The 15,296-nt window shown below is 51.8% G+C and overlaps 1 protein-coding gene across 1 annotated transcript in view; it reads right to left on the bottom strand.

Annotated features, from left to right (window-relative positions):
• Positions 1-15,296, bottom strand: part of DNAH2 (dynein axonemal heavy chain 2) — a 162,387-nt gene that overhangs the window by 60,888 nt on the left and 86,203 nt on the right. Inside the window, exons 31-43 of the mRNA XM_087891622.1 lie at positions 15,057-15,274; positions 14,531-14,629; positions 14,060-14,185; positions 13,454-13,564; positions 11,935-12,123; positions 11,185-11,288; positions 10,227-10,416; positions 8,442-8,622; positions 6,417-6,544; positions 6,151-6,303; positions 4,303-4,428; positions 2,702-2,920; positions 1,329-1,446 (exon numbers count right to left, since the gene is read on the bottom strand). Coding sequence (XP_087747748.1) covers positions 1,329-1,446; positions 2,702-2,920; positions 4,303-4,428; positions 6,151-6,303; positions 6,417-6,544; positions 8,442-8,622; positions 10,227-10,416; positions 11,185-11,288; positions 11,935-12,123; positions 13,454-13,564; positions 14,060-14,185; positions 14,531-14,629; positions 15,057-15,274 — 1,962 coding nt within the window. The remainder of the gene's footprint in view (positions 1-1,328; positions 1,447-2,701; positions 2,921-4,302; positions 4,429-6,150; positions 6,304-6,416; positions 6,545-8,441; positions 8,623-10,226; positions 10,417-11,184; positions 11,289-11,934; positions 12,124-13,453; positions 13,565-14,059; positions 14,186-14,530; positions 14,630-15,056; positions 15,275-15,296) is intronic.

Here is a 15,296-nt window from a genome sequence, read left to right as displayed (position 1 = left end):
CGCTGAGCTAGGGTAATGCTTGGGTGCTACATAGATATGTTTCCTTTCCCCCTGTTCCATTCCATTCTATTTCTATTTCTATTTTTATTTCAATTTCTATTATTTCTATTTCTATTTCTATTATTTCTATTTCTATTTCTATTATTTCTATTTCTATTTCTATTTCTATTTCTATTTCTATAAGGCAGGACAAGAAGCAACGGGTGGAAACCAACCAAGGAGAGAAGCAACCTGGAACTACGGAGAAACTTCCTAACAGTAGGACAATTAACCAGTGGAACAGCTTGCCACCAGAAATTGTGGGTGCTCCACCTCTGGAGACTAGACGGTCACTTATCTGAAATGGTAGACTCTAGAGTTTCTTGCTTGAGCAAAAGGTTGGACTAGAAGACCTCCAAAGGTCCCTTCCAACTCTGTTATTTCTGATTGATTCAATTGATATACCACCCGTCTCGCTGTTGAAACGGGTGTTTCAAAGACTAAATAAACCATTTAAACTACTTAAACTATGTTTCAAAGACTAAACGGCTTAATAAACTTTCTTAATAGACGGTGGGTATGCAGTAAGCGTAATATATCTTGACTTCAGCAAAGTGGAAAAAAAAAAAGAAATGGCTGGGGAATTCTGGGAGTTGAAGTCCACACGTCTTAAATCAGGGGTCTCCAACCTTGGCAACTTTAAGACTTGTGGACTTCAACTCCCAGAATTCTCCAGCCAGCCACGTAGGGCAACTTTCTTAATAGATGGAGGATATACAGTAAGCGTAATATACCTTGATATTCAGCAAAGTGAAACGAAAGAGCTGGCTGGGGAATTCTGGGAGTTGAAGTCCACGAGTCTTAAATCAGGGGTCTCCAACCTTGGAAGCTTGAAGACCTGTGGACTTCAACTCCCAGAATTCCCCAGGCCAGCCACGTAGGATAACTTTCTTAATAGATGGTGGGTATGCAGTAAGCATAATATATCTTGACTTCGGCAAAGTGAAAAAAAAAAGAGCTGGCTGGGGAATTCTGGGAGTTGAAGTCCACAGGTCTTAAAGTTGCCAAGGTTGGGGACTCCTGTTCTAGAGGGTGGGGGGTGGGGGCCACACCAAAAAGGCCCTTCTCCTGGACCCCGCCAGGTGAAATTCACTGGCAGACGGGGCCCGGATAAGGCCTCTTCTTGTTGGAGCGAGCGGGACGGACCCCTCTGGCCTTTCTCTGCCCATAAGTCTGGGCAGTGTGTGTGTGTGTGTGGGGGGTCTTCCACCACATGGGGTGAGCCCCCTCCCCGGTCAAAGAGAAATGTGCCAGCAACAAAGAGTAGGTGTGTGTGTACACCGCTGTACCTGCGCAGGCCGTCCGCATAACGCTGGAGAGAATGCCGTCCGTCCACTCATTGGTGCTGAGGTTGTACTCTCCGTACAGCTCGCCCAGGGACACCGCCTTGGGGTTCAGGGGATAGTCCTGGGGGGGAGGGAGGAGAGGAGGAGGAGGAGGAGGAGGAAGCTCAGAAGCATGCAACAGAGGCCAAGCCAGGCCAGGCCAGGCAGAGCCCCTCCCCACCCCCTCCCATTTCCTCCTCTGCAATTCATGGCCCCTCCGTTGGGCAGGGGGACCCAGGCCGCCCCCTCTCCCCTCTCCCCCCTTCCCCTCACATGAACCATTTTTTCTGTGGCTCTCACACGAAGGAACGAATGGGGCCCACAGACGCTCCTGGCCAAGTGGGGAAAAGGAAAGGGAGGGAGGGAGAGGGGAAAGAAGGGATGGGTGGATGGATAGGAGGGAGAGAAGTAGGGAAGTAGGGAGGGAGAAAAGGAGGGAGGAGAGAGAGGGAGGGAGGGAGAGGATGAAATAATGGATGGATGGATGGGAGGGAGGGAAGGAGGGAGAGAGGGAGGAAAGGCAGGGAGGAAGGAAAGGAGAGGGAGGAGAGGGAGGGAGGAAGAGAGAGGGAAAGGAGAAAGAAGGGATGGGATGATGGATGGATGGATGGATGGATGGAAGGAATGATGAGTGGGAGGGAGGAAAGGAGAGGGAGAAAAAGAGAGGAGAGAGAGGGAGGAAGAAAGGAAGGGAGGGAGGGAGAGGATGGAATAATGGATGGATGGATGGATGGATGGATGGAAGGGAGGGAGGGAGGGAGGAAGAAAGGGAGGAGAGAAGGAGGAAGGGAGGGGAGGAAGGAAGGAAGGAGCAAGAGAGGGTGTGGGGAAAGGATGGATAGATAGATGGAAGCCAGGACGAGAGGGAGAGAGGAAAGGAGAGAGGGACAAAAACAGGGAGGTGGGGAGAGGATGGAATAATGGATGGATGGATGGAAGGCAGGATGAGAGGGAGGGAGGAAGGAGAGGGAGGAGAGAGAGGGAGGTGGGGAGAGGATGGAATAATGGATGGATGGATGGATAGGAGAGAGAGAGAAGTAGGGAAGTAGGAGGGAGAAAAGGAGGGAGGAGAGAGAGGGAGGGAGGAAGAAAGGGAGGAGAGAAGGAGGGAAGGAGGGAAGGAAGGAAGGAAGGAGCAAGAGAGGGTGTGGGGAAAGGATGGATGGATGGATGGAAGGCAGGACGAGAGGGAGGGAGGAAAGGAGAGAGGGACAAAAACAGGGAGGAGGAGAGACCATGGAATAATGGATGGATGGATGGATGGATGGGAGGGGAGGGGAGGGGAGGGGAGGGGAAGGGGCGCTGAGCTCTCTGCCCCCCCCCAGCCACTCACTCACCCGGACCAGGTTGAAGCCGGCGTCTCCGCTCCTGTGGAGGCTGCAGAGGGTGGCCTGCAGGGCCTTCCAGGTGATGGTTTTGCCGCTGCCGGTGTTGCCCACGATCATGGAGGAGTGGCGGGAATTCTTGGTCTCAAAGAGCTGGATGACCTTCATGATGGTGAAGGGGATGACCTGCAGCCCCAGCTCCCTCAGCTCCCCCTCCAGCATTTCTTTCAGCTGTTGGGGAAGGGAGGGAAGAGATGGAAGGGAGGGAGAGAGAGGGAAAAAGGGAGAGAGAAAGAAAGAAAAAAGAAAAAGAAAGAAAGAAAGAAAGAGGGAAGAGATAGAAAAAAGGAAAGGAAGGAAGGAAGAGATAGAAAAAAGGAAGGAAAGAAGGAAGGAGGGAGGGAGGGAAGGAGGGAGATAGAAAAGAGAAATGAAAGAAGGAAGGAGGGAGGGAGGGAAGGAGGGAGATAGAAAAGAGGAATGAAAGAAGGAAGGGAGGGAGAGAAGAAGGAAGGAAGGAAGGAGATACAAAAGAAAGGAGGGAGGGAGGGAGGAGGAAGGAAGGAGACAGAAATGAGGAAGGAAGGATGGAAGAAGATAGAAAAGGGGAATGAAAGAAGAAAGGAAGGAGGGAGGGAGAAAGGGAGATAGAAAAGAGGAATGAAAGAAGGAAGGGAGGGAGAGAAGAAGGAAGGAACGAAGGAGATACAAAAGATGAAAGAAAGAAAGGAGGGAGGAAGGAGGAAGGAGAGAGAATGAGGAAGGAAGGAAGAAAATAGAAAAGAGGAATGAAAAAGGGAGGGAGGGAGGGAGAGAGGGAGATAGAAAAGAGGAATGAAAGAAGAAAGGGAGGGAGAGAAGAAGGAAGGAGATACAAAAGATGAATGAAAGAAAGGAGGGAGGAGGAAGGAAGGAGACAGAAATGAGGAATGAAAGAAGGGAGGGAGGAAGGAGGGAAGGAAGAAAGGAAGGGAGGAGGGAGGAGATACAAAAGCCAAATGAAAGAAAGGAGGGAGGGAGGAGGAAGGGACGATGGAAGAAGATAGAAAAGAGGAATGAAAGAAGGAAGGGAGGGAAAGAAGAAGGAAGGAAGGAAGGAAATACAAAAGATGAATGAAAGAAAGGAGGGAGGAAGGAAAAGGAAGGAGACAGAAATGAGGAAGGAAGGATGGAAGAAGATAGAAAAGAGGAATGAAAGAAGGGAGGGAGGAAGGAGGGAAGGAAGAAAGGAAGGGAGGGGGAAGGAGATAGAAAAGCCAAATGAAAGAAAGCAGGGAGGGAGGAGGAAGGAAGGAGACAGAAATGAGGATGGAACGATGGAAGAAGATAGAAAAGAGGAATGAAAGAAGGGAAGGGAAGAGAAAGGAATGAAAGAAGGGAAGGAAGGAAGGAAGGAAGGAAGGAAAGAAGGAAGGAAAGAAGGAATTGTGTCTCTGAGCCTGGCAGCCCTTCCCATCCCTCACAGAAGACGTCCAGAGGTCCCAGGGAAGCCCTGCATAGCTCCCCCTCCCCTCTCTGGACCCCCCCCCCACCTCAGCCTCTTCCCCGGAGGAGGGCAGAGGGCCACCAGGCCCAGGGGGGTCCGGCAGACGGAGGGAGGGGCCGCAGCTGACCTTGCCGTAGTCAATGACGGGGCACTCGATGCCCGGGAAGAGGTCCTGGGTGATGGCGTTGAAGAGCGGGACGTCCCCGGAGGTCAGCTTGGCGATGTTCATGTCCTTCATGGCCATGAGGAGGATCTGCAACCCCCGGAAGGGAAGAGTCAAGAGCCCAGTCCTCATCAAGGAGATGCTCCGTCCTCCAGGCCAGGGTTCAAAAATCTAACTGGACTTTATTTTTCCTTTTTTCTTTGAAAACATTTCCCTTCTCAGCCCCGGAAGCTTCCTCGGTTCTAACTGAAGGTCCCCACCAAGAAGAGAGGAGAGGAGAGCAGAAGCCCCTGGATGGAGGAGACCTTCCCTCTGGGGGCTCAGCAGCCCCCTCGCCTGCCCGGAAGACCCATTACAGGCAGTCCTCGACTTACGACCGTTCGTTTAGTGACCGTTCGAAGCTGCAACGGCGCTGAAAACCGTCACGTATGAACATTTCTCACATTTATGACCGTTGCAGCATTCGAACGCGGGATCAAAATTCAGACGCTCGACCGTGAGCAAAGTAATGGGGAAGCCAGATTCACTTACTTAACGACCGTGGGGCTAAATGCACAACAGCAGTGATTTGCTTAATAAGGGTGGGAAGGAAGGAAGGAGAGAAGGAAGGAAGGAGAGAGAAAAGGAAGGAAAGAAGGAAAGAAGGAAAAAGAGTGAGGAAGGGAGGAAGGAAGGAGATATAAGGAAGGAAGGAACAGAGGGAGGGAAGGAGCAAAGGAAGGAGGGACGGAGGAAGGAAAGATAGAGGGAGAGAGGGAAGAAAGGAAGAAATGAGGAAGGAAGGAAGGGAGAGACAGAGGGAGGGAAGGGAGGGAGGGAGGGAAGTAGGGAGTGAAGTAGGGAGAGAGGAAGGGAAGGGAGAGAGGAAGGGAAGGGAGGAAGGAAGGAATCAGGGAGGAAGGGAAAGAGGAAGGAAGAAAGGAGAGAGAGAAAGGAAAGAAGGAAAAGGAAGGAAAGAAGGAAAAAGAGTGAGAAAGGGAGGAAGAAAGGAGATATAAGGAAGGAAGGAACAGAGGGAGGGAAGGAGCAAAGGAACGAGGGACGGAGGAAGGAAAGATAGAGGGAGGGAAGAAAGGAAGAAATCAGGAAGGAAGGGAAAGAGGAAGGAAGGGAGAGACAGAGGGAGGGAAGGAAGGGAGGGAGGAAGGAAGGGGAAGAGAGAAAGGGAAAGGAGGAGAGGAAGGAAGGAACAGAGGGAGTGAAGGAGGGAGTGAAGGAGGGAGAGAGGAAGGGAAGGGAGAAAGGAAGGGAAAGAGGAAGGAAGAAAGGAGAGAGAGAAAGGAGAGAGAAAAGGAAGGAAAGAAGGAAAGAAGGAAAAAGAGTGAGGAAGGGAGGAAGAAAGGAGATCTAAGGAAGGAAGGAACAGAGGGAGGGAAGGAGGGAGGGAAGGAGCAAAGGAAGGAGGGACGGAGGAAGGAAAGATAGAGGGAGAGAGGGAAGAAAGGAAGGAATCAGGGAGGAAGGGAAAGAGGAAGGAAGGAAGGAAGGAAGGCAGGAAAGAAAGGAAGAAAGAGGGAGAAAAGGAAGGGAAGAGGGAGGGAGGAAGGAAAGGAGGGAAGGGAAGAGGGAGGAAGGGCGAGAGGAAGAAAGGAAGTAGATAGAAAAGTAGAAGGAAGGAACATCATAAAATGCTCCCAAAGGAAAGCCATAAAAAAGGGACAAAACTCCTTTAGCAAATACGTAGGAAACCTTGCCCTCCCTTGCGGTCGTAAGTCGAGGACTTCCTGCAGCGGCCTCAGAGAGCTCCACAAGGCCCCTCTGCCTCCCACCCACCCACCCTCGCAGCAATCCCTCCCCCCCCTTCAAGCCCACCTCTTCGTCCGAGAGGTCCGGCCGCACCCGGCGCTTCTTCCCGGCGTAACGCAGGAGGGAAGTGAGGGCCCGCAGGCCGAAGTCGTAGTGGTCCTGCTTGGAGAGCTGTTGCACGGCCAGGGAGTAGAGGGTGTAGACCTTCTTGGCCAAGATCTGGGGGTGGGGGGGGGAGAAGAGAAGCTGGAGAAGATCTCCCCCGGGGTTGGAACCTCGGCCTCCCGCCACCCACAAAACCCCCCCCAGCCTCCCCACCACTGGATGAATACCTTACAGTTGTTGAAGCCTTCTCCGAAAAGGATGATCTCGGCGATGAGGGTGGAATCCGGGACCACCATGGAGATGGGACGAAACATGGACTTCAGGTTGTCCGGCAATTCCGTGCGCCCGGCGTAGCCTGCCAAAACACCCCGGGGAAGAGGAGGTCAGAAGAGGGGGTCACGGGGGCAGCCGTAGGTAGGTTGTTTACAAGCTGGGCCACTTTCAGAGGGGTGGACTACAACTCCCAGAATCCCCCAGCCAGCATGAGGGATATAGATACAGCTTTGGCCCCTTTAAGATGGATGGACTTCAATTCCCAGCATCCCCCAGTCAGCATGTGGGATATAGATACAGCTTTGGTCACTTTAAGATGGGTGGACTACAAATCCCAGAATCCCCCAGCCAGCATGTGAGATATAGATACAGCTTTGGCCCCTTTAAGATGGGTGGACTACAAATCCCAGCATCCCCCAGTCAGCATGTGGGATATAGATACAGCTTTGGCCCCTTTAGGATGGATAGACTTCAATTCCCAGAATTCCCCAGTCAGCATGTGGGATATAGATACAGCTTTGGTCACTTTAAGATGGGTGGACTACAAATCCCAGAATCCCCCAGCCAGCATGTGAGATATAGATACAGCTTTGGCCCCTTTAAGATGGGTGGACTACAAATCCCAGCATCCCTCAGTCAGCATATGAGATATAGATACAGCTTTGGTCACTTTAAGATGGGTGGACTACAAATCCCAGAATCCCCCAGCCAGCATGTGAGATATAGATACAGCTTTGGCCCCTTTAAGATGGGTGGACTACAAATCCCAGCATCCCTCAGTCAGCATATGAGATATAGATACAGCTTTGGTCACTTTAAGATGGGTGGACTACAAATCCCAGAATCCCCCAGCCAGCATGTGAGATATAGATACAGCTTTGGCCCCTTTAAGATGGGTGGACTACAAATCCCAGCATCCCCCAGTCAGCATGTGAGATATAGATACAGCTTTGGTCACTTTAACACGGGTGGACTTCAACTCCCAGAATTCCTCAGCCAACATGGGGAATTTGGGCCCTTTCATGACTTGGGGACTTCAACTCCCAGAATTCCTCAGCCAACATGGGGAATTTGGGCCCTTTCATGACTTGGGGACTTCAACTCCCAGAATTCCTCAGCCAACATGGGGAATTTGGGCCCTTTCATGACTTGGGGACTTCAACTCCCAGAATTCCTCAGCCAACATGGGGAATTTGGGCCCTTTCATGACTTGGGGACTTCAACTCCCAGAATTCCTCAGCCAACATGGGGAATTTGGGCCCTTTCATGACTTGGGGACTTCAACTCCCAGAATTCCTGAGCCAACATGGGGAATTTGGGCCCTTTCATGACTTGGGGACTTCAACTCCCAGAATTCCTCAGCCAACATGGGCAATTTGGGCCCTTTCATGACTTGGGGACTTCAACTCCCAGAATTCCTCAGCCAACATGGGGAATTTGGGCCCTCTCATGACTTGGGGACTTCAACTCCCAGAATTCCTGAGCCAACATGGGGAATTTGGGCCCTTTCATGACTTGGGGACTTCAACTCCCAGAATTCCTGAGCCAACATGGGGCACTTTGTCCCTTTGCATCATGCTGGCTCAGGAATTCTGGGAGTTGAAGTCCACGAGTCATAAAAGGGCCCAAATTCCCCACCCCGGCCTGAGGTAGTCACTTCCGGTGGTCCTGTTCCATGCAGGCCCAGAGGCATCCCTCCCGCCCCGTGTCTTCCTGTCTGGGGGAATTCTGGGAGTTGAAGTTCACCCCTCTTAAATTTGCCGCCATTAAAGCCATTCCCATGTTTCTCCTAGAATTTCCAGTGGTGGGAATCGAAGCCGGTCAGATCCTGCAACATCTGGAAGGACCATGATGTAGGACCATGATATCTCCAAAACCATGGAGAGGGAGAACCTAAATTCTAGGTTTTGCCCCCCACCCACCCAAAACCCCTCCAGTTCCTCCCCACCTCACCCCCGAGAGATCCTACCAGGTCCCACCTGGATTCATGGTGATGAAGATGCCACAAGACCACACCAGGTTGATCTCGTGGCCTTCGAAGGTGAACCGGGTCATGTTGGCCGCCAGGGCGGACAGGATGGAGAGGATTTGCTGGGCCACCACCGAGAGGACCTCAATGTTGATGCGGTTGAATTCGTCAAAGCACCCCCAGGCTCCCGTCTGTGGGGGGGGGGGACAAATCAATGGGGGTCAGCCAGGAGTTTTTCCCCCACCCAGGATCAACCAGAGTCTTCAAACATGGCCGCTTTAAGACTTGTGGACTTCAACTCCCAGAATCCTCAATCAGCCATCTTGACTGGGGGATTCTGGGAGTTGAAGTTCATGCAATTTAAAAGATATATAGATTGAAAAACGCTGTTCTAGGAGAGGGATTCTCTAACCTTGGCTGCTTGTGGACTTCAACTCCCAGAATCCCCCAGTCAGCCATCTTGACTGGGGGATTCTGGGAGTTGAAGTTCATGCAATTTAAAACATATATAGATTGAAAAACGCTGTTCTAGGAGAGGGATTCTCTAACCTTGGCCGCTTGTGGACTTCAACTCCCAGAATCCCCCAGTCAGCCATCTTGACTGGGGGATTCTGGGAGTTGAAGTTCATGCAATTTAAAAGATATACAGATTGAAAAACGCTGTTCTAGGAGAGGGATCCTCCAACCTTGACCGCTTTAAGACTTGTAGACTTCAACTCCCAGAATCCCCCAGCAAGCTATTTTGACTGGGGGATTCTGGGAGTCGAAGTCCATACATCTTAAAAGCTGCTTAGATTGAAAAAGGTTGTTCTAGGACAGGAATATCCTACCTTGGCTGCTTGTGGACTTCAATTCCCAGAATTCCCCCAGCCAGCCTAGGGGAAATCAGGCGATAACAAGACTTTCAAGTTTTCAGCTCTTAAAAAAGTGACTTAGGACCGTTTTCAGACTTACGACCGTCGCAGCCTCGCTTGTGGTCACGGGATCAAAATTGACAACCAACTCGTATTTATGACAGTCGCAGCGTCTCCTGACGAGCACAGTCAACGGGGAAGCTGGGTTCGTTCAAGAATTGTATGACCTACTTAACAACGGCTGCAGCTCATTTAGTGACGGTGGCAAGAAAGGCCGTAAAAGGAGGCAAAATTCACTGAACAACTGAACAAAAATATTCAGGTCAATTGTGGTTGTAAATCAAGGACTACCTACATTTTGATTACTGTTAAATCTGTGCAAATTATTGGACAAGGGAATTGGCTTGCTATACAGTAGACTCAGGTAGTCCTCGATTTACAACAGTTCGTTTAGTGACCGTTAGAAGTTTACAACGGCCCTGAAAAAAAGTGACTTGGGGCCATTTTTCACACTTACGACCGTTGCACCCGATCAAAATTCGGACGCTTGGCCACTGATTCGTATTTATGATGGTCGCAGTGTCCCGGGGAAGTCACACCCTTTTGCGACCTTTTGACCAGCAAATCGGGAAGCCCGATTCGCTTCACGACGGTGCCGCTAACTTAAAAAGTTGATAGATCCATCAAATCAAACAAGTTTTGCTCCACGTTATATGTCCTTTCCGGATACCGTTGTTAAGTGAATCGACCGCAGGGATGCGCTTAACAGCGGTATCCGGAAAGGACGTAACGTGGAACAAAACTCGTTTGATTTGATTTATCCAATTTATCGGCCGCCCATCTGACCACCGGGTGACGACACTCAGCCGGTGCGACAGCGCAGGAAATTCGGGGCTCAATTGCAGTCGTTAAGTCGAGGACTGTCCTGTAAAGAGGCTCACCTGGGCGAGTCCGGAGTACATGCGCCCCATGGATTTGTAGTCCAGGCCCTCCGAGCAGTTCACCACGATCACGTACATGCCGAGGGCCTTGCCCAGATCCTTCACGGTCTCCGTCTTGCCGGTGCCCGCGGGGCCTTTCGGGGACCCTCCTCGGTGGAGATGGAGGGCCGTGGTCAGCGTCATGTAGCACCTGAGAAGGGAAGAGCACAGGTGCTCAATGACCCAGCTGTCTTGTCTTTCCCCGGAGGCTGTCCTTGACTTACAACCGTTCATTTAGTGACCATAATTAGAGTGGTACGGTGGGTCTACAGGTGGAGGCCTCTTCTCACAATCCTCTGCCTAGGATCAAACTCACAACCAGGAGGCTGTGAAATTTGATCCTAGGTAGAGGCAGATACGTTTCTCTCTGGGCACATTGGGAATATATCTGCCGAACAAAACTCCGCATTGGTGACAAGAAGGGCATCCGGCCAGTAAAACACTCAGCTCCGTTCAGTTGCCCCAACTCTACCCTGCAAGGGATTACGGGCTCGTTAAAAGATGATTTAACGACCATGGCGGTATCCCCATGGTGGTCACGGGATCAAAATTCAAGCACTCGGCCACCGGCTCGCATTTATGACGGTCACAGCGTCCCAGGGTCGTGTGATTCCTATTTGTGACCTTCTGACGTGTGACTCGCTTAAAAACTGCAGGGATTCACTTAGCCGCTGTGGCAAGGAAAGGTTGGGAAATGGGGTGAAACTCCCTTAGTCAATGTCTCGCTTAGCGACAGAAATTGTGGTCGTAAGTCGAGGACTACCTGTACTCCCAGCCAGCAAAAGCCTGCAAACTCTGCCCCGCAAGAGGCAATCCGGGCAGGCTCTGTCAATCTCACACTCCCGTCCTCCCACCTTCACGGGGGATCCGAAAGCCCCCAATTCAAGCCCCTCCCCTCTACCCCGCCCCCTCAGGGCACCTGTCAGTCAGAGGGGTGATGACCAGCCGCCCGGAGTTCCCCAGATACTCGTAGCCGTAAGCGAACTGAGTGTTGGTCTGCCGGATCACGCAATCGTCCAAATCCTGCAAAGAGAGAAAGGTTGGGGGTTTCCTCGCAAACATTTCAGGACCCAACTAGGGAACGTCATCAGTGCTGCAGGAGAACGGAGTCTGCAGAGAGGAGGAGGAGGAGAACTGTGGGGTCCTTGGTGCTCTCTGAACTTGCTTATTTTCTTGCAAGACGTCTCGTGACCCAACTAGGTAACATCATCAGTGCTGGAAGGGAGCGGAGTTTGCAGAGAGGAAGAGGAAGACAAAAGAGGAGGAGGACGAGGAGGACGAGGAAGTGGGGGGAAGAAAAGGACAGTGGGGTCCTTGGTGCTCTCTGAGCTTGCTTGTTTTCTTCCAGACATTTCGTGACCCATCTAGCTAACGTCATCAGTGCTAGCGCATTGATGGAATGCACCGAGAAAGTCCCGGAATGTCCACATGTGTGTGTGTGTGAGCTTCCTACCAGCTGAGCAGCATCCACGTCACCTGTGGGTCATCTGTGCTTCTACACATGTCCAGCAGGGGGCAGCAAGACCCAAGGCTGAAGGTAAGCTTCCAGCATTCCACCGTGAAGCCCGTTCTCTCCAGCAGGTGGCAGCAGAGGGACGGGTGGCATCGCACGCCTATGTGCGAGTGGGCGCACGCGCGCGCGCGAGCACCTGCTCCCCCTCCTCCTCACCTTCTCCCAGTAGAGGCGAAGCTGGCTCAACCACTCGAAGGACGTCACGTCCAACATGCCGCTCTTGTAAAGCTTCTCGATGACGTCCCGGGCGTGGACTTCCACCGTCACCAGCGCCACGATCTTCAGGCGCATGATTTTGGTCAGGCTGCCCCGGATGGCCTCCGAGTATTTGTTGAGCATGGAGATCTGATCCCCGCCCAGCCACACGCGAACACAACACGCACAAAAACACACACACACAAAAAAGGAAAGAAGTTTGTCTCGAGGGCTGCGGGGAGCTTCCAAGTCCAGCTGCAGTCTATCTTAACAATTCTGGATGTAGAGGGAAACCAGCTTAGGGGGAGGATGCTGTACCCCCACCCTCGCTTGCGAGAAGGACATTATGTAGATACTGCAAAGACGACGTAGCCCAGCAGTAGATACAGGGAGTCCTCGACTTACGACCGCACATTTCCGTTGCTAAACGAGACAGTCGCTAAGTGACGTTTTGCCCCATTTTACCGTTTTTCTTGCCGCAGTCGATAAGTGAGTCACGCGGTTAAGTGAATCTGGCTTCCCCATTGACTTCCCCTTCTGGCAAGCAAAAGTCAAGGAGAAATCCAGATTCACTTAACCACTGTAGCCAGAAAGGTCGTAAAAGAGGGGGGGGAAAGATTCATTTAACAACGGTCTGATTTAGCAACATAAATTTTGGGCTCAATGGTCATAAATCGAGGACTGCCTGTGGTTTAGGCCTTCTTTCGCATTCTGGCCTCTCCTGATAACAATGTGCACGCAAAACATTTCCCCACTTGGCAAGAAAGTGGATTATAGGCAGTGCTCGACTTACGACCACAGTTCAACCCAAAATTTCCATTGTTGAGCAGGACACTTATTAAGCGAAGTCTGCCTCCATTTTACCACTTTTCTCGCCACCGTTGTTAAGTGAATCGCTGCAGTCGATAAGCGAGTCACGCCCTTTTGAAATGAATCTGGCTCCTCTGACTTCCCGGCGTGACCCTGGGGGATACTGCAACCGTCATAAATACGAGTCACTTGCCAAGCGTCCGAATTTTGACCCCCCCCTGACCATTGGGGATGCTGCCACGGTCGTAAGTGTGAAAAATGGTCCTCAGTCACTCTTTTCAGTGCCATCGTAATTTTAAACGGTCACTAAATCACTAAATTAACGACCCCATAATCCCTTGCGGGGTAGAGTTTGTTCAACTGAATGGAGCTGAGTGTTTTACTGGCCGGATGCCTTTCTTGTCGCCAGTGCGGAGTTTTGTTCGGCAGATATATTCTCATTGCGCCGAGAGAGAAATATCTACCTCTACCTAGGATCGAACTCACAGCCCGCTGATTGTGAGGCGAGAGCTCCGCCTCTAGGCCACCGGCCCACGCTTTGAACGGTCACGAAATGAACCGTTGTAAGTTGAGGACTACTTGTACTGTCTGGCCGGTCGGGGCTGCTATGGACCCGCCGAAGGGCGAAGGGGTGTGTGCAGGACGGCGAGAGTCCCAGGGACATCCTCACCTGCTTCTTCTTCATCGCTTTGAGGTACTTCTTGTCACCGCGTTCCTTACAGGTGGCCAAGCATTTACTGACGTCGGTCGTCCATTGGATCTGGCTTGCGGTGATCACCATCTGGCGGGGGAGGGGGGGAAAGGAAAAATCGGCTTATTTGGGGAGGGGGAGTCAAGGGGGAAGGAGACCCACCTCCCCGTTCCTCAGCTTGATCTGGGGTGTTGAGGGAAAGGAAATCTCCACTCAAGGGTGGGAACGCCAACATTTTAAGAAGGTCCCACGGGGAACATCTGGTAAAGTGGGGTTAGACTCCGGTTACAGCTATGGGGGGAGACTCCGGTTAGAGCTATGGAGGGGGGGAGTCCATCCCATAAGGATCCCTCCCTCTCTCCCTTCATCTTCTCTTTTGGCCACAGGTCAAAGACGCCCACGATCATCCTACAGGCAGGATGGGGACATGAACATCAGGGTTGGCAGCACCACGGAAGGAGACCTGCATGTCCCACCAAAAAAAGATGGGGTGCCCGGCCATATCAGAGCTCGCCACCCCCTCGGCACCTGCCGGGACACTTCAGAGACTCCATATGACCTCTTGGCCAGGGTCTGCATCCTTACCTGTCCAGGCCATTCCTTCACCCATTTGTCTCTCTTGGTCAACATCTTCTTCAAGGCCAGCCGGCAATTCCGTAGCACTTCCCTCAACGTCCAGCGCATGGCCCTCTCCACGTCGCACAGCCACTCCTGAGGGGACAACATTGATTCTCGGTCACAATGGAGGAGTCTGCCAGGACCCCCCACCCCACCCTTGTGGGATAGTCCAGTGGAGGAGCAGTGACTGGAGCTACCCTTGTCAACGCCCAACGGGACCAGGCATGATCTGGGCAGTCCTAGGACAAGGGAAAGGTCATCGTGATGACGGGCAGAAGATCAGGAAAGGAGCTCCAAGCAAGCTCTCATCCCCGCAAAAAAAGAATAGACCAGGGAGAGAACATGATGGATCTACGTGGTGTTTCACGCCAGGTGGTATCTTCAACACCTTCACAATTATCAAATGATTCCAGGTGAAGCCAAGGAGAAACTGCTCACCTCCACAGGTCCTTCCAGCAGCACGGAATGGGTGTAGTCCACATATTCCCCATCCAGGGAGAACATGCCGAGGGCTTCAGATCGCTGGCTGGTCCCAATCTGAGCAGGGAAAGGAGAATCAGTTGTCTCCACCGGTGCCCCATCATCTCCTGACCCAAGGAAGACCTTCTCCGTTGGGTTTGCCCACCAAAAGTGACAAGGCCAAGCCGAATTCTGACTACCAATCATCCACAGCATTACGTGGAAAGGAAGAAACGGAGCCATCGTCATCGGAGTTGGAAGGGACCTTGGAGGTCTTCTAATCCAACCTCCTGAAACATTCTAGACAAAGGGTTGTCCCGTGTCTTCTTAAAGGCCTCCAGTGATGGAGCATCCACAACCTCCGTTCCATTGCTTAGTCGTTCTCACCGTCAGGAAGTTTCTCCTTGGTTCTAGGTTGTTCTAGACCTAAGAACGTCTTCGTTCTAAGCCCATGGAGAAACCAAAAGGATGTGGACAGGAGACCCCAACCTTTCATGAGTCGTACCTTCTGAATTTTGAGGCACTTGATGTTGTCAAAGCATTTCTTGAGGTGGGGCTGGACAGCCTCCGGGTTACGGGACTGGCCCAAGATCTCCAAGAGGTCATCGTTGGAGAGGAAGTAGAATCGGGGAAAGATATGACGCTTGGTCTCCAAGTACATGTCAAGGGACTTCTGGATGTCTTCTAAAGCACTGTTCATTTCTACCAGCTTGTCCAGGAGTCCTGCAGGGAGGAGAAGCACAGA

Source organism: Pantherophis guttatus, chromosome 4, assembly GCF_059756535.1.
Source record: "Pantherophis guttatus breed Tessera chromosome 4, ASM5975653v1, whole genome shotgun sequence".
Lineage (NCBI taxonomy): Eukaryota > Metazoa > Chordata > Lepidosauria > Squamata > Colubridae > Pantherophis > Pantherophis guttatus.
This window is presented reverse-complemented; position numbering and strand designations above follow the sequence as displayed.